The following is a 16,350-nucleotide window of genomic DNA, read 5'->3' as shown; positions in this document are numbered from 1 at the left end:
ACAGTTTCACCATATTTGTAATAGCTGTAATAGCATCTACACAACTGAAAAAGCTACTTTATCAACTACCTTCGGATCTGTAATACACGAGATACACAACTTGGGTAACCAATAGCGTCAAAAGCCTAAAGGAGCACGAGTTTCAAAACTGGAATAAGTCAGATGATAAAAGCTCCCATTGGCTCAGTTGAAGAGTTATCAATCTCGGTTGGTGGGCCACCTTTCTCGATCGATCGGACGCTATACGTAAATATGCCGATCTAAACTCTAAAGTCCTTCAGCTTACAAGCAACTGATAAGTAAGCAATCCTTCACGTCCGGAGCATTCTACAACTTAGTCAGAGAGTTTCGCCTCGATGATTGCTCCGTCTCTCAGCTTCAAAACGGAATGTTTGACTGTTTTGACCGTCATCGGCAGTGGTACCCCATCATCCAACTGCCCTTCGACGTAACATGTCCGCACGAGGAGTCTCGAAGAGGGGAAAGGGGCGCCCTCGGAAAGAAGGGAGTGTTGCCGATTCACCCGCAAAGGTTCGTCAGTGCTGTTCGGTGATTTGACAACTTAATCGAACAGTGCGAGCTTACTTGACAGCGTAGATCCAAAGAGAAAAGAACAGACAGGCTCAAAGCATATTCAGAGCTCGCAAACGAGCCACTGAAGTTGCAAGTGAGCTGCGAATATCCCAGCTTGAAGATATAGTTGACCGGATGGGGAATACCTTCCTCACTCTTGTGAACGATGTTATTCGGTCAAATCAGAAGCAGAAAGACCTTATGTTGGCAGGGAGACCCCAAGAATCCATCCACACCTTTCTCACTTTAGCTGCGAGTTCGTCGGACCCGAGGTGGGACTCTCCTGACACTGTAAATCAGGGTGACATCCGCCAACCAACTCCACAGCAGATCTGGAATCCTGGTAATGAGAGGACAGCTAAGCCAGCAGCAATCGTCGAAGACACAAGCTCATCTGAGCAAGTCTCAGCTTTGCAGTGGAATTCACAGAATTCGAGCAGCCTATGGGGTCTTCTTGATCAATTTGACTCAACTCCATCTTCATTTCCTGAGCTTACCGGGTCTCCTATCAATATACTGGGAAATGGTTGGACAAAGGATCTACCGTTTTCATACAGGGCTACTCTTGGCCAGGTTGTTGGGCATCCCGTAGCACAGTCCATGAGTACCCTCATCGTTCAGGCCACCCTATACTATGTCTACTATATTCTGCTGGAGGTAAACGACCCGTTGTGCTCAGATGCGGCGGAAGATATATTTCGCTATGCGCTCAAGTTATACTCGAGAGATGAATTATTATTTAACATTCGATGGTTCTCGGGGCCGGGGCAACGAGAAGCTTATCGACTGGGTATAACGAGATTTCACACCTTGAATGCCCGAGACAATGAAGGGTTTCCCACGCTGAGCCCTGCTGTTGGTTCCGATGCGTTGAGTGACATTCAAATGCAAAACCGGCGTAGCTCTAGCCTGCAACAGCCGCTGCTTAGTGCGAGCGGCGTCGAGGCTTATTTGCTACACAATGGACTTCGGAGGATAACTGAAGATGTCCTCGAAATCGACCTAGAGCAGCGGGACAGCCAACGCGAGGCACATATGGAAACAAATTCTACGAGAAAACCCAATCTGATTAACGCAAATGTGTTCTTCCCCGCCGTGCCACAGGGAGTAAACAGGGTGACGGCAGTTCCAACTCAGCCAACCTCTACAAAACGGACTGTGAGATTCTGGGAATCTACATTTATACGGTTCCTAGCTACGAAGGCGTCACATTGCCTAGCTTATGGGCCTGGGTATCGAAAAGAACGTTTGCCCGATTTGATTGAAGCCGCTTCTCTTTGATCTGGATGAAAGTTGTAACGAACTTGACTAGCAAACAAGGGATAATAACTCTGATTCAATATGCGTATTTTTCGAGGCTCTCAAAAGGCGTATTTGCATAGCGAACAATTTAATAGAGTTAAGGGAAGCCGTTGAATCTGTGGACTGAGAATTGCATATCGTAACCTAGCCAATTTGTATCTATACACCCCTATACTATCGCGAATTTCAACGCAGCTGATAATGACACATGCATAACACGATATTGATGCGTAGTGTTCGCTATCACATCATTGTGCTGCCTAATGTGAAACTACATAGTAATTTCTATACATTACTATTCTAACACATTCACACCCACTAATTTTGAGTTGGCATCGGCATCTTTATTCATAATCCCGTTTAGGCTGAGTAATAACCACATATTATAGATGCAACAAAAACACTCAATCGTGGTTTTTTCGCACCTTTTACAATGATTTGTAAGTAACAAAACTATTATCGAATCCTCTCGGTAGCTTGAGCTTAGCAATACGTTGGGCAACTTTTGTCTTGAACTGATACGGCAGGAATCAAAACGTTATGATGCAGTCTATGGGCAACAATATAAATAGTTAACCTAAGACACGATGAAGGAGCCCCTTCACTTGCAGAAAATTCTCATAAACAGATAGAAAACATGGCCTCTTTTACTACAACCCACGTCAGTCCTTATGATGCCCTTACTAAGGCCGTGGCAGCCAATCCACTTACTGGCAAATCTTTCCTCATTACAAGCGCCGGCCGAGGCGTAGTCGAGCACATTACACGAGAAATTGCGGCAGCGGGCGCACAGCGCATCGGACTCGTTGGTCGTAACCTTGAGCTAATCAAAGAGGCAAAGAAACACTTTGAGGAGGCCTTTCCAAACACCGTATTTGAGGCCTTTGCGGCTGATATAACCGATGAAGAAAAGATTGGGCATATTTTTAAGACATTTGGTGTTCCTGACGTCTTGATCAATAAGGCTGGTCATTTCCCAGACGAAGGACCTTTTATCAAGGAAAACTTGAAGAGTTGGTGGACCGGCTTTGAGATTAATATCCTGGGCACAGCAACCGTTACCCAACAATTCCTCAGAGCCAAGCCCAAAGACAAAAGTGCTATTGTCCTCAGCGTCTCTACTCTCGCTACTCACATGCGTTTCCCAATGCACGGATGGTCAGGCTACACCGGAAGCAAGCTAGGCCAAGCACGAATCTTCGAACGCATCCGCTTTGAACACCCAGACGTCCGATTCATCAACTGCCACCCCGGTAGCATTAAATCGGACGGTTTTGCTAAGTCTGGTGCTCCGGGGCCACCGACCGGCATGACGGATGGGAAAGTTGCGGGTCAGTTTTTTGCTTGGCTTGCTCCTGAAGAGGCAGAGTTTTTGAGTGGGAGATTTGTCTGGGCTGAGTGGGATGTTAACGAACTCAAGGCAAAGAAGGAGCAGATTCTTAAGGAAGATCTCCTTCTTACGACGATTGACGGGTTCGCTCAGGGATGGTGATTGTTAGGAACTGGGGCAAGGAAGAGAAGAGCTATGCAATCAAAGAGACGAATGGCCGTTATCTAGCTACTACACTACAGTTCGGCATGCAATACAAACCGTAGGTACTTCTTGATCAATTTAATAGAGAACAACCTTTTCTTGTATAATTTTGGTCAAGCCAACAATGAATCATTGTTTGAATGATGGTTGAATCGGTCGGTGAGCCTAACGGATATGAAAATAGATGTAATGTATTATAAATTATACTAATACAAAAAAGGGGGTATAATCTTATACAACCAGAAGTAAAGGCATATAAACTTGAGAAAGAAGAAAGAAGAAGAAAAAAGAAGAAAAAACCAATTCATTTCGTGTGATGCGGTCAGGGTATGCTACCCAGCAAAAAAGTCGTCGTATAACGTGATCATCATCCATTCATCTCATCTCGCCCCCTATCTCGGCTCATTCATTCATTTCATGTTCTGCCAAATCTGCAAAAAATTGTCGACAAAGCATGCGTACATATATATCATTGCCATGCTGTTATGCAACACTCCCTCCCATGCTTGCTCATATTGTCATTGTTTTTCTCATTATATACTCCCCCTTTTTTTTCTTCTTCGTCAGTTTGCTTCTCTTATATAGGTATCATTCATCTACCGTCCAGGGCAGGTCTCTGTTGCCGACTTCGGTGCACGTCAAGTACCCGATGCTATCGGCAACGCGGCTAGAGCCGCTCAAATCTAGCTCCAGGCCGCTGTTCATAAGGGGTCGGACGACGGACCGGGCCATGGCCTTAAGCTCGTCCATGCGCTTCTCGAAGCGCCGCAGGTTCTCGCGGCTGTAGAACTCGGGCGTCAGCTTGAGGAACTTCTTACACTCGTCGTGGCCGAGGAACGTGTTCGGATTGCCGGAGCCGAGTGTACGGTAGGCCCGGCCGACTGCGGTGAGAGGCGGGGCCGGAGGAGCAGATGGTAGTGGAGCGGCGGGGCGGTTTGTGTCTCGGGATCCCGGGCGGCGGAACTCGGGGGGTGGCTGAGGCGTGGTGTTGTCGGCGATCCATTGGCGGAAGAGGCTCGTGGCCAGCCAGTCGAGGTAGCCGTTGTTGGGGCTGACGCGCTCGCCGCGGGACGTGGTGAGGTTGAGGCGGAACAGGCGGCCCTCGACGCGGCTGACTGTCTCCTCCAGCTCGTCTACCTTGTCCTCGATGATGTCTAGCACAATATCGGGCATGGTGGCGCGCAGGCTGCGCTCACCCGCGGGCCACTGGCCAACGACGTGGATCAGGGCCTCCTGAAAAATGACCTTGCTGCGGGCCAGGTAGCCGAGCCGGAGGTATGAGATGGGGTACTTTGCGATCTGCTTCCACAGGCGGGACTGGAACTGAAGCAGGTGATGGTCCACGCGGGGGCCGATGACGGGCAGGGCATCGTATTGATCAGCTAGCGTTAGCAGGCTCTTGCATTGCACATAGGCGTCGGCAACGTTGATGCTGTCCAGCACGGGCGGGTAGTTGTAAAAGGTGCGGAACAGGTTGTCGTAATCCCGCAGCAGATCCTCGTCGGCCTGCGAGAGAGTCTGGGGCTGTTGGCCGAGGCTCATAACAGAGCGAGAGTAGTCGCGTTTGGACGGGTAGCTGCTGCTCTTGTGATGTGAGCGCGACTGCGATGATGTCTTGGGGCCGGGACCGAAGAGAGACGACCCAAGCGAGCGCCCGTCGTCTCGAGGTTCGTCTCGCTGCACCAGCATGGGGATGTCGTTGTCGCCCGAACCCGAGTCCAGCTCGTATCTCCATTTCTTCGTGGGCGTGGCTCCTCCCAGCTCAGAACCTCCATCCGCTGAGGATGCGTTGCCGTCCTCACCGATCTTGGACAACTCGTGACCGCTTGGCAACAGTGGTTGGGCTCGCGACCATTCGGACGAAGTGCTGGCCTCGAAGAAGCCGCTGCATCTGGTGAGGGTGTGGCGGTGCAGCAGGTATCGGTTCTCGACGGGCCCGGCGCGGATCAGGATCTCGACATCGCCGCTGTGGGAGAAGACGGGGAATTCATTCTGCGGTAAGTATGAGTTGGTGCCTCCGACTTGTGAGCGGTTGTAGCGCTTGCTTCGTGCAGACGGGCGCGAGACAAGGGACGAGGTGCCGCGGATTGCGAGAGACGGAGGGGGATCAGATTGAGAGACCATGTGGGATGAGGCGACTGTAGATGGTGAGACGATGGGATGATGATGTTTGTTGGTTTGTTTATTTTTTGCTTTTTTGGGGTATCGACGATTGGATTGGATTGTTGCGAGTCAGCTTGATTGGCGCTGCTGCATGAGCAAGGAAGAGTTGAGCCAGCCCAGCCCTTGTTTTTTTCTCTCGCAGGTAGTGGTGGAAGTGGGGGAGCGAAGAAGCGTCACCAGAAATTCGAAAGCCCGACTCTGCGAAACCTGCGCGAGGTGTTTGATAGATGATAAGGTGAAGAAGGATAAAAAAAGAAGAGAAAAGGGAGGGATGGCGATATGAAACGACAATCACTGAGACGCTACGGAAGATTTGAAATGAGATGAAAACTTGAAAATCGCCGTCGCGTCGAATCGCTGTCGTGTGTGCATGCATCGAATGGAGCTGAAGGCAGACTCGGTGGGCCAACGGCCGGTTGGATCTGTTCGCTGGCGCAACCGCTGCAGTGCTGCAGTTAGCCTCGCCATGCAGGCCCGAGACCGCTAAACCGGAACGCCGGTCGCCTGTAGGTTCGGGTGGCGACGGGCAAATCAGCGCCTGCAGGTGCTCAATCTCTGGCTGGTTTCAGACACTGAGTGAAGCTCCATTAAATCCATTTGATCTCCATCGAACAAAATACATGTATCCATGCGTATGCATGCCCCGTACCGTATCGCATCGGTAGATGTACATACGCGGTGACGAGGGGTTGATGCTGGGCCTGTTATGGAGATAGAATGCTGGTTCCTTTCTCTTAGACCTTGAGGGTTTGGGAGGCAGCTCGCCGGGCATGTGAAGATGTACAGTGCACTACGGGAATGCAGCAGACCGGGACACAAATTCTCTCACTCCCCCGTATCTTGACCTTTGCCATCCCTGAAATGACAAAAGAACATGTGCCTGGCAGCAAGCGGCATTGCTGGCCAGCCGATTGGATGCCAGCGCCCGCTTGTCAATCAAACGGTGCTTGTGATGGCCTCGCCTGATCCATTCGTTCAGCCGGCATAACAGCGGCACTTTGAGAGCTCCAACCCACTACGGCTCTAGCTCGCCTCTTTTCTTCCCTTGTCCCACCAACCAAAGTAGCTGGGATGCAACCTTGAATTTTAGCTTCAATCCCCCCAAACCAAGCATTTTTCTTACTTGTCGCCAGCTGTGCTATATACCATAGATATCCCGATATCCCGATCTCTCTCTATATGGAACCCCCTTAATCGTGCTACCGTGGCGTCCAAAGCTGCCCCAGCTGCCGTTGCAGCGTCGGGTGGAATGAGCTCGCAGACGCTGGCTTTCCACCATGCATCAAAGCCCATCTCCGTCAACGAGTTCCGCGATGCCGTGCTGGCAACATGCCGGCCGCGGTTCCCTACGGCTTATTATGCCCGGCCACAGCGTATAGGCAAGTCATACACGGAATTCTTGGTGATTTCACGGCTGACCTCGTCCGCCCCAATAGCCCTGGCTGTCAGCGGAGGTGTAGACTCAATGGCAATGGCATATCTCTTCTCAGCCCTCCTCAGGGTGTACAGGGGCATCAAAATAGCTGACAACCCCACCGAGAGTGCCTTTGGGATCGTTGTTGACCACAAGCTGCGCGAGGAGAGCTCCCAGGAAGCTTCCTGCGTCACTCAGGAGCTGAAGCGGCTTGGCCTGAAGGCCGTCATCAAGTCCCTGAATTGGAGGGAGCATAGGTGGCATGGCATTGAACCAACCACCTTGCCTAATGTCGAAAGTGTTGCTCGCACTATGCGGTATCAAGCTCTGGGGTCTACTTGTAGATATCTCCAGGCCCCTAGCCTCTTTTTCGCGCACCATCAGGATGATCAGTACGAAACGGTCTTGATGCGGCTGCTCGCCGGTCATGGGTACCGAGGCCTCCAAGGCATACGGCAAGCTAATGCCATTCCAGAGTGTTACGAGTTGCATAGTGTCTACAAGAGTGGCCTTCTCGATGATCAGAAACAAAAGCACCCTTTCCTAAGCTTCAAGCCACCAGCACGCGTCATGAAGCGACTGCGATTCTCTTTGAAAGACGACAAAGCAGCAGAGCCGTGGGATCAGATCAAGTCGTATCTCAGCTTCGATGAAAATGGGAGACCGTTTCCCGGGCATCTGTCCCGAGATTTCGATCCCAGCGTGCCGTATCTAACTCCCCTGCAGAGCGAGGACGGTGGTGTCATGATATACCGGCCACTCTTGGAGTTTGATAAGAATCGGCTTATTGCGACATGTGAGGCCAACGGCGTCCAATGGTTTGAAGATCACACCAATACCGATCCAACACTCACAACTCGTAATGCCATCCGGCAACTCACAAGAGCCCATACGTTGCCCAAGGCTCTACAGAAACCCTCTATCCTAGCACTAGCTCACCGATCGAGACAGAGGGCTCAGCTGGAAGAGGCTGAAGCCCATAGACTATTGGTTCGAGAAGGGGTCATCAAGGATTTCGATCCAAACGCGGGTACTTTACTCGTGGACTTATCCACAATTTGGAGCGAAAAGCCTCATCAAATGAGGCGGCCGTTTGCTCAGGCCAGACAAGAAGCTCGCAGACGCCCCCGTCGGCTGATGGCCACCATGGCAATTCGCAAGCTCATTGCATTTGTAACCCCAGAGCTCCATCTGCCGCCTCTCGCCAATCTGGACAATGCTGTAGACCGGCTCTTCCCAGATTTGTCAGAGACAGTCGATACCGTGCCAATAGCGCCGCCAAAGGCCTTTTCCATTGCAGGTGTGCTCTTTGAACCTGTGTCCAAGATGAATTCAGCATCGTGGCTCCTGTCGAGAGCACCATATTCCTCGAGGCAGCCGTTACCTGAGCGGAAATTGCCCGGTTACCTCAACTATCGAGCAGGCGTCCTCAAGTTGGAAGCCGATGGCGATCATCCAAGTCGATACCGTCATTGGCGTGGGTGGAAAACCGCCAAATTGTGGGATGGACGGTTCTGGATAAGGGTGAGCGCCTGTGTCGCCGCAAAGTTCCACGTGCTTCCTTTTCTACCCTCATACGCAAAGCCATTTCGCATGGCCCTGCCTCCGAGGGAGCGCGCCAACTTGGAAAAAGTTCTCAAACACTATGCACCAGGCAAAGTGCGGTACTCGCTGCCCGCCCTCTACAGCGTTGAAGAGTCTGGCCAAGGGGAAAACTCGGAGCCAATTCTGACATTGCTGGCACTGCCGACTTTGGGAATTCACGTTCCCGGCCTTGAGAGGTGGGTGAAGTATGAAGCAAGGTATAAGAACATAGACGTCACCTTGCTCTCATCTGCCAAAAGAAAGGAAAGTAGAATGTCAGTTCTGGGCCGTCCCCGTCTCCCACCCAGAAAGCAGAGTATTCTGCAGATTCGAGGAACACGGAAGAGTAGCCAAGCAAGGCGAGCTCTCAGCGCATAGAAATTCTCGGCGAGTCAATGATATAGAATCTCACTACATCAGTAGTGAGATTTAGAGCCCGGCGATTGCCCCTTAAGGTGAAACGCCAATGCATAAAGGGCCAATCTATGTGTTGCAGACCAGCGGAACAGCCCGCTATGGAGTAGTAGCCATGGAATAATACCGTACGCATCGTGTCGTATTAATACCCGTATTACTGATGACTGTGCGCGTGACCAACAAACAGCTGTCGAAAGGGGTGAGCATGCTTTGCTTTCAGCTATCAAGACTGTGCTTTTGATAGGTCGATATCCGGCATAGCCTCCTATACCCATAATCAAGGCACTTATACGCACACTTCCCCGGTACCGGTGCCAACAAAGCATAACAGATTATTCTTCCGCCGAAGCGTAGACTCATTCTCTTCGACCGAGGGACCCGGTACGTGCGAGGTATCACTAGGCCGATATTTCGATGCGCTTTTAAACAACTGGCGCGGTTGGGCTCAGCTCTTAGGCGACGTAGTTGCTACCTAATATGTGAAAATTTTTATATAAAATTTTATGCAGAGCCCTGATTCATGATGTCTGGCCACACAAAGAAAAAGAAAGAAAGAAGCAATATATTTTGCCACGCTGGTGGAACTACAGCAATATCTGCCTATTGGAGGTTGATGTGAGTACTTGGCCCTTGAATATTCCTATATGGGAAAAAAAGAGCCCGTCGATATTTCTCCGAACCTTCCTTCTGATTGACAGCCCGCTTTTCTGACTGGCTGTTGCCTTCGGATAACGCGAATCAACAACGACGCGTGGAAGGCGGCGAACATTCACGGTGGCAATATTGTCTTCTCCTTTTTCTTTTTATCCTTCGAAATCCAATTATTTTCTTGCTTTTTTTATGAACCTAAACCTAACACTTGGAGCTTGAACCTGAGAACCTCAATCATGCAGCTCGTTATCAGAGTCTGTCCGCTAGATGCCCGCATTCACACGGCGTCAAAGAGAAGATCCTAGATCTCTCCTATTCAAAGACCAGCAGCAATTCAAATCGCCTCATAACAACCAAAAGACATTTACCATGACAAAATGCAACAAGAAGATACAGTTGAAAAACCACCAGGGTACGTCTGTCGTGTCCACACAAACAGTCATGAAAAGAAAGGAAGTGAACAAAGGAGACTAACGTGAATGGAGTAGAGATGCATCTTTGATATATGACCTTGACCCCGACACACAACGATGGGCCAGCTCACCAAAGACACGCAAACCAGTGACATCGATCGTCCCGCCGATCGTATCACCATCATGACACAAATCTCCGGATCTGCAGCAGCTGTGACATCCCGCGTCACGTTACTGGGCGCCGTTTTCAGACGACAGCCGTGACGACAACCGATACGGCAGACATAACATCAAATAAGATGTCTGACCACGACTCTCGGATGATATGCCATAGCCCTGCAACACACATTTATGAGCGATAACTGGTATGAGATTCGGGGCGACCTCGCGAGCGACGTAGCGGGCGAGATCTCACCTCTATAACAGCTCCCCGATCTACTCTTGCAAGTGTCGGCACAGAGTTGATGCCATTTTTTGGCTGAGGTGCTTCGTGAAAGTTTCTAGCACGCTGAAAGCTTCCTTCAGATATCAAATTATTTATCCGGAGATGGTCGAGAAAGTCAAAGTCAGGGCGAACATCAGCGAGAGTTGCCCCTTGATGATAGTGGCCCGCAATGTGATGCATTCTGTCCGTATAGCGGAGTCGGCACTGTTGCTGGGTTTCGGGCTGGGCGTGGAACACGACCTCATCGCAAAACCAGCAACAGCTCTTGCTTGGCAGTATCATATCGAGATGGTGGGCCGCAACGTGATCTACCCAGCCGTCGATGTCACGGAGATCGAATGTTTCTTCGCAATCGCCGTACCAGTAGAATTCGCACGGGAGCCGTCGCCTGCGCAGTGGAGAATCACATCAGCGAGTTGGCCCAAGACAAGAAACATGAAGATGCAGCAAGGACATACCCTGGTAAGGCCGACGAAGCGGAGGATGAAGATTCGACGGAGTCGAAGATGGAAGAGCGACGAGTTTCACCACTTGTGATGGACATGACGTGTGCCTCTAGGCGATGACGGCGACGATGTCTAGGAGGAATCGAGACACGGCGGGGCGTCTCTTGAGGTAGCTCCCACTGGAAATCGGAGCTTCCCGTTACCGTGGAACGGACCTTCGTCTCTTTATGCTCCTGCAGGAAATGGGTTATGTCTTCAACAACCAAAGGGATATGCCGTTGTCCCGCCATGCTGAAGGGCCACTGCACGTCTTCTGGGATAGCTCAGCTTGCAGCTATCAGGCCTACCCAGGATCGTTCTCTGGCAATCAAACAAGCGACTCGATGGCCTATTATATCAACAAGCTTCCGTGCCCAGGCAACCTGATGATGGCTGCGATGATCGAAACTCAGTCGGGATGCCCCCAAGAGACGACCAGGCAAAATAGATGGGCCGTGATGCGTATGACGCTTATGTCACAGTTAGGACGACCTCGTGCGAAAGCGTCTCTGGACACGGCAGCGGATGCCGTCCTGTTGCTCGGAAGGGAAAGAAGACAAAAACCTGAGGTAGGGGTGGTGGTTGAGGAAAAAGAAAAAAAAAAGCTCTTTTACCACTCTACGTCCTTTCCCTTCGACAGAGGTGCACAGAAGGGTGAAAAAAGACCTGGGCGTCTTGGTGTTTTAATTTGGGATTGCTGCAGACTGTCTGACTGACTCCACCAACCAGCTAACTACTACCTGCTGCTAAGGTAGTAGGTATGCAGGTAAAACGCGAGGAGGGTACTCGTACTAAAGTACTTGACGCTTATCGGGCATGAACACAGATCGTCAAACATTGCCAAATGGATGCATGGAAACTATGTGTGAGAGCGGTGTCGGCCATCCTCTATTGATGGGCGGCAGTATCATACTGGTCATCTGAACGCTGGCATACATCTAAAGGCTTGTTGGTGCCAATCTCACTGGCCAACAAGACGGTTCTGAACAATCAGCATGGATGATATCTACACGCTGCCACCAACTTATTCGTGGGCAATAAAAAGAATCTTTGGGAGCCGTGACAAGCCGTTAAGCAATTGACATTCAACGAGGCCAGGGCAATGGCTCCTTTCTTCCCTTCCCGCCTCATTAGAACGACCGAGGACGAGCTCAGGTGTCTAACCAGGGCCGCGTCATAGGCTGTCTCGCCATCGACGAATGAAACGGCAGCTTCACACCGATTAACGACGAAGGCTGCCAGGCATTTACGACTTTCATCAAAACGGCCGCGTCTCTTGTGGCCAGTGAATTGTAATAAGATGGCGGCACGGCGGTAAAGCCGACTAGCTGTCCTGCGTTGGCAGGCAAATCAAGGGAAGGGGAGCAAATCATGGCTGTGAGCTGGTTCCGGGCTACTGAGCTAGGGTCATGTCCCCCCAAATGTTCCAAGGCGAGCTACGGCGTCCGTTTTTGCTTGACCGTGCCTCGGCCTCTCTCAAGACGGGCAAAGAAACGAAAACCGCGGGGGATCAGATCCAGCTCAAATCGTGCGGCTCTGACCTTAGTGGGGTCCCCGCTGTCTTTTCTGTCTGGGTCCAACCCCGCCAAACCCAAGTAAGACCTGGAGCTCTCGATACGATAGGAAAGGTGACGGGGGAATACGCAAAATAGTACAAGTGGCCGTTCTGCTGGGTCTCTCCGAAAAGCACGGAGGTGCTTCGGAGGTGCCAACGGTGCATGTTGCTCTGTATCGAAGCCCGAAATTGCTGATCACTCTGTTTTTGGGCTAGCTGTCAGGTTGCCGAATACCTTGTCTTTACTTCCAGCGTAGGCCTGGTGTCTTTCCGGTGACACTCGCTCGCCGTATTCACAAGATTTGCCACGGCAAAGGTAGCTAAAGGAACTCATATGCGGGACAAGTCTAGTGAATTCTTTCTTCTTGGCACCCTGCAGACGCCATTTTGTACGAACCTGACAAATACGAAACACATGAGGTACAGTAGCAGCATCTGCTAGTTGCGATTTAGGGCAACGTTGGTGTAGAGTTACCCCGTCCCAAACACTGACACGCATCATCATGCCTGCACAGCCCATCCCCGATAAATTTTCTCGAACAATCAATCAAAGTCCTATTGACTTGATGTAATTCCTGCTGTATGACGCCCTCGTAGGTGTCGGATGACTTATTCCTGTCTGCCTTTTTTGCTTCCCGTGACCTCGAGATATTAATTAACGTTGTCTGGGGTGGCGAAAAGAGACAATAAGGAAGACATGGGGGTTAAGAGGCTCCGACGAGCTAGAAGCGAGAAAGGTTGTACCATTCAGCCCAGCCCATTCTAAAGTGACGTCGCGGATCATTTTCCGACGAATGCAATTGCTCGCATTTTCCCGTTTGGCTCAAGAGACTCCTCCTTCCAGCTCACGCTTTGCTCTGCTCCGTATGGACGGATGCACGTCTTTCCGTAGGCAGACGCAAGATTGGGCACCAACCCACAAAGAACCAGTACCACTCCGGTCTGAGCGATACATGCCTGTACGAGTACTTTGCAACTAGATTTCGACTAGATTCAGCCAGAGTCCAGGCACACTTCAACGTTGTATCGTACGAGAATGAGGTTTTGAGTTGTGGATGGTACTGAAATTGATGGGATTAGGATGGGATGGTGGCGGGTCGGCGTCACGGCCCGCCTCCCGTACCTCCGCTCTAGGCTGAGAGCAGCTTGGGGGTCCGGTTCCGCCTCGCACGGAGACACGGAGGGCCTGAGCAACGACGTAATTGTGCAGGCAAAAAACGCCGGGATCCTTCTTTGAAGAAAGCGAAAAGATGGTTTTTTTTATCATGGTGTGCTTCGGAGCCTAGATGCTTTAATTTCGTGGGCTGTGCTTTGTAGGAACCACAGGCTACAGTGTTGGAATTTAGTAACGTTTCTCTCTCTCTCTGTCCCCTCTCTCTGGTCTATTCTTCTGGGCTACACAAGACTCTCGCCTTGACAATGACGTTGCGGAACTGCATGTGCCCGCCGTTTTCGTCCCCGTGCTTGATGACGCCGGGGAAGACGACGCAGCTAATCTCCCGGTTGGCCAGGTTCTCCTCGTCCTCCTCTCCGCCCATGTCCTCCATAGTGTCCGGCTCGAACAGCACCTGCTGGTGAGGCAGGATGCTGGGCATGTACACCCGCAGTCGGGCCTTTTGCACCACGAGCAGGCGTGCGAGTTCGATGGAGTTCTTGATGAGCACGCGGAGGGCCGAGTCCCGGGCCGTAGCTGAGTTTGCTGCGGGGGCTGATGATGATGACGATGACGATGAGGAAGTCGTAATGATGCTGTCTAGCAGCTGGGTGATGCGAGATATGACGGCCTCGGCAAACGCGTCTGTGTTATCGTGAAGGTGGTGTGCCTCGCGGCGGAGGAGCGCAAGGGTGGATGAGCGCCATTGGTTTACGACATCGGTCGAGGCTGTTTCTCCATGTTAGTCTCGAAATCTTTTCTTCTTCCCTCTTCTCTCTCTCTCTCTTCTACAGATAAAAGGGGGGGTAAAGGGGGGTGGGCGGACCGCATAATGAGGAGAGCAGCTGCTCCATCTGCTGAATGTGCTGCGTATCTTGTTCTGATAGGCCAACGTAGTAGGCGTTGAAGACCATCTCGACGAGGATGCTCGAGACAATGGACTGCAAAAGGTGAACCTTTGATGTGTGGATGAGGTCTTCGTACATGGGCACAAGCTGGCTGAGTTCTGTAAGCGTGGCGTCACTGGCCTTGGTCAAGTCTGCCTTTCTTGTTAGTCCAATCAACTGCCCCCTTCTTTCCAACAATCGTCATCCATTGAGAGGCATGAGAATTCTTCACTCACCCAGCTTTGCCTTTCGAAAGTTCGTAATGACCCAGTTCTGCAGCCCGTTGCCCAGCTTGGTCATGCCATCCCCAAACACCTCGTCGCTCGTCTGATCGTCCGTCCTGGTGCTTGTGCTCACAAAGTCCTTCAAGCCCCTGACCTGACCCCTCAGCCTCCGGATCTCGTCGTCTCTCTCCTGCAGCTCGCGCCGGAGAACCTCAACGCCCTGCCGCAGCTCTTCCCTTTCGGCCTCACGCACGTCGACCTCGGCCCGGAGCAGCCTGAGCTCCGTGTCGGTGCGCAGGTATTGCTGGTTCAGCGCGCTGTGCTTGCCCTGCCAAAAGGTGGCCGTCTCGCTCTCCGTCTGGCTCAGCTTGTCGAGCTCCTGGTGGAACTCGCGCTCCATGATGGCCATTTCGCCTTCTAGGTATGCGATGCGATCGTCTTTTTCGCGGAGCAGATGGGCCGTTGCGGCTGCCTCTGACTGCTGCGTACGGCGTAATTGCTTCGAGACCGGGCTGCCCCCACCGCCGCTGTTATTACTATTGCTGCTGGCGTTGCTACTGGATACGCCATGCGGACTGGATCCCCTTGCCGTGCTGGAAGAGGACGAGTTGCTGGCTACACCGTCTCTCTCGCGCGCTTTTTCTTTTCGTTTTCGTTCCGCAAGTGTGCCGCTTGCGTTGTGAGAATCGTCTCCGCCCGTCGAGCTCGTATTGACTACGGCCGCGCGAGGCGGCATCACAGGCATATTGTCGGCGTTGCTTGCTGTGCTGCCATGGCGACTTGCATGCGATGCGTGTCCGGCTCGCCAGGCGGGCCCGGTGCTGTTGCTGCGCCCGCCTCCGCGGCGCTTATCAGATGGGTTCATGTTTCTCGTATCGTATCGTCCCGAGTCGCGCCTCGGATTCGTGTCGGTTCGTCGTCAAGTCGCAGAGGTGATGCCAAAGTAGAGGGCTAGACGATGCTGGCTCGGCATGATGGCTGATGCGTCCAGCAGGCCACTCTGGCAGCTTTTGCTTGTTGCTCGCGGCAGGCGACAGGAGATGGCCCGCTCCCCTGATTGCCCACTCTCCCAGACAAAGCAAAAGCAAGGGAAATTAATTCGACGTGCTGGTTTGGTGGCTGCCTGGAAGGCCGTGAGATGCCAGGATATGCAACGCCTCCCACAAATCTGCCGAAGAGCTTGTGCAAGGTAGTTGGAGGGGCTGGGCGACAAGGCCGGAGCGGAGCTGCTATTTCGGAGACGGCGCGGGGCGCCTTGTTGGGCTCCATATGTTTGCTGTGCTAAAATACAGCAACGTAAAAGTCGCAACTGCTGGCGAATATCGATATATGGTTGTAGTTGGTGATTCAATTAATCATGTATTCAATTCAATATTAACTGAGTTGATTCATCAACCAATGCTGCTCAGTCGTGAAGGTTGTCCAAATCGGGATAGCATATTAGCGTCTTAACGATTGTGAGTTGACGCTGTAAGCCGAGAGGTATAAGTCGATCGCACATGCGCAGAAAGAGATGTAAAACTTCACACACGAGTGGATCGCTAGCACGG

The 16,350-nt window shown here is 51.7% G+C and overlaps 6 protein-coding genes across 6 annotated transcripts; 3 read left to right on the top strand and 3 right to left on the bottom strand.

Moving 5' to 3' along the window:
* Window positions 1-453: 453 nt before the first annotated feature.
* Window positions 454-1,854, top strand: V8C40DRAFT_277681 (bZIP transcription factor; the record flags this gene model as incomplete). Its single annotated transcript, XM_083220985.1, has 2 exons — window positions 454-531; window positions 598-1,854. 2 exons carry the CDS (start codon window positions 454-456, stop codon window positions 1,852-1,854), a joined length of 1,335 nt encoding a protein of 444 aa, XP_083068497.1.
* Window positions 1,855-2,512: 658 nt separating this feature from the next.
* Window positions 2,513-3,375, top strand: V8C40DRAFT_283318 (uncharacterized protein; the record flags this gene model as incomplete). Its single annotated transcript, XM_083221925.1, has 1 exon — window positions 2,513-3,375. One exon carries the CDS (start codon window positions 2,513-2,515, stop codon window positions 3,365-3,367), a length of 855 nt encoding a protein of 284 aa, XP_083068496.1. The 3' UTR covers window positions 3,368-3,375.
* A 207-nt stretch (window positions 3,376-3,582) lies between these two features.
* V8C40DRAFT_256624 (uncharacterized protein) lies at window positions 3,583-5,932 on the bottom strand. Its single transcript, XM_083218306.1, has one exon. The coding sequence runs from the start codon at window positions 5,531-5,533 to the stop codon at window positions 3,998-4,000; it is 1,536 nt and encodes a 511-aa protein (XP_083068495.1). The 5' UTR covers window positions 5,534-5,932; the 3' UTR covers window positions 3,583-3,997.
* A 683-nt stretch (window positions 5,933-6,615) lies between these two features.
* On the top strand, window positions 6,616-9,490 carry V8C40DRAFT_256623 (tRNA lysidine(34) synthetase). The gene is made up of 2 exons (XM_083218305.1): window positions 6,616-6,951; window positions 7,009-9,490. The coding sequence occupies exons 1-2, from the start codon at window positions 6,822-6,824 to the stop codon at window positions 8,946-8,948; spliced, it is 2,070 nt and encodes a 689-aa protein (XP_083068494.1). The 5' UTR covers window positions 6,616-6,821; the 3' UTR covers window positions 8,949-9,490.
* Window positions 9,491-9,796: 306 nt separating this feature from the next.
* On the bottom strand, window positions 9,797-11,670 carry V8C40DRAFT_256621 (uncharacterized protein). Its single transcript, XM_083218304.1, has 2 exons — window positions 10,955-11,670; window positions 9,797-10,884 (listed from the first exon to the last, which is right to left on the bottom strand). Exons 1-2 carry the CDS (start codon window positions 11,230-11,232, stop codon window positions 10,401-10,403), a joined length of 762 nt encoding a protein of 253 aa, XP_083068493.1. The 5' UTR covers window positions 11,233-11,670; the 3' UTR covers window positions 9,797-10,400.
* Window positions 11,671-13,717: 2,047 nt separating this feature from the next.
* V8C40DRAFT_118216 (uncharacterized protein) lies at window positions 13,718-16,027 on the bottom strand. The gene is made up of 3 exons (XM_083210897.1): window positions 14,813-16,027; window positions 14,516-14,728; window positions 13,718-14,418 (listed from the first exon to the last, which is right to left on the bottom strand). Exons 1-3 carry the CDS (start codon window positions 15,663-15,665, stop codon window positions 13,919-13,921), a joined length of 1,566 nt encoding a protein of 521 aa, XP_083068492.1. The 5' UTR covers window positions 15,666-16,027; the 3' UTR covers window positions 13,718-13,918.
* Between the last annotated feature and the right edge of the window lie 323 nt (window positions 16,028-16,350).

This window comes from Trichoderma camerunense, assembly GCF_050948025.1.
Source record: "Trichoderma camerunense strain CBS 138272 chromosome Unknown V8C40scaffold_22, whole genome shotgun sequence".
NCBI lineage: Eukaryota > Fungi > Ascomycota > Sordariomycetes > Hypocreales > Hypocreaceae > Trichoderma > Trichoderma camerunense.
This window is presented reverse-complemented; position numbering and strand designations above follow the sequence as displayed.

Coding starts and splice junctions, on each gene's coding strand:
- V8C40DRAFT_256621 (XM_083218304.1), bottom strand. CDS start 11,232: ATGGCGGGACAACGGCATATCCCTTTGGTTGTTGAAGACATAACCCAT. Junction 10,885..10,954: donor GCTTCGTCGGCCTTACCAGG/GTATGTCCTTGC, acceptor TCCACTGCGCAG/GCGACGGCTCCCGTGCGAAT.
- V8C40DRAFT_256624 (XM_083218306.1), bottom strand. CDS start 5,533: ATGGTCTCTCAATCTGATCCCCCTCCGTCTCTCGCAATCCGCGGCACC.
- V8C40DRAFT_256623 (XM_083218305.1), top strand. CDS start 6,822: ATGAGCTCGCAGACGCTGGCTTTCCACCATGCATCAAAGCCCATCTCC. Junction 6,952..7,008: donor TGCCCGGCCACAGCGTATAG/GCAAGTCATACA, acceptor CCGCCCCAATAG/CCCTGGCTGTCAGCGGAGGT.
- V8C40DRAFT_118216 (XM_083210897.1), bottom strand. CDS start 15,665: ATGAACCCATCTGATAAGCGCCGCGGAGGCGGGCGCAGCAACAGCACC. Junction 14,729..14,812: donor CTTTCGAAAGGCAAAGCTGG/GTGAGTGAAGAA, acceptor CAAGAAAGGCAG/ACTTGACCAAGGCCAGTGAC. Junction 14,419..14,515: donor GCTGCTCTCCTCATTATGCG/GTCCGCCCACCC, acceptor ATGGAGAAACAG/CCTCGACCGATGTCGTAAAC.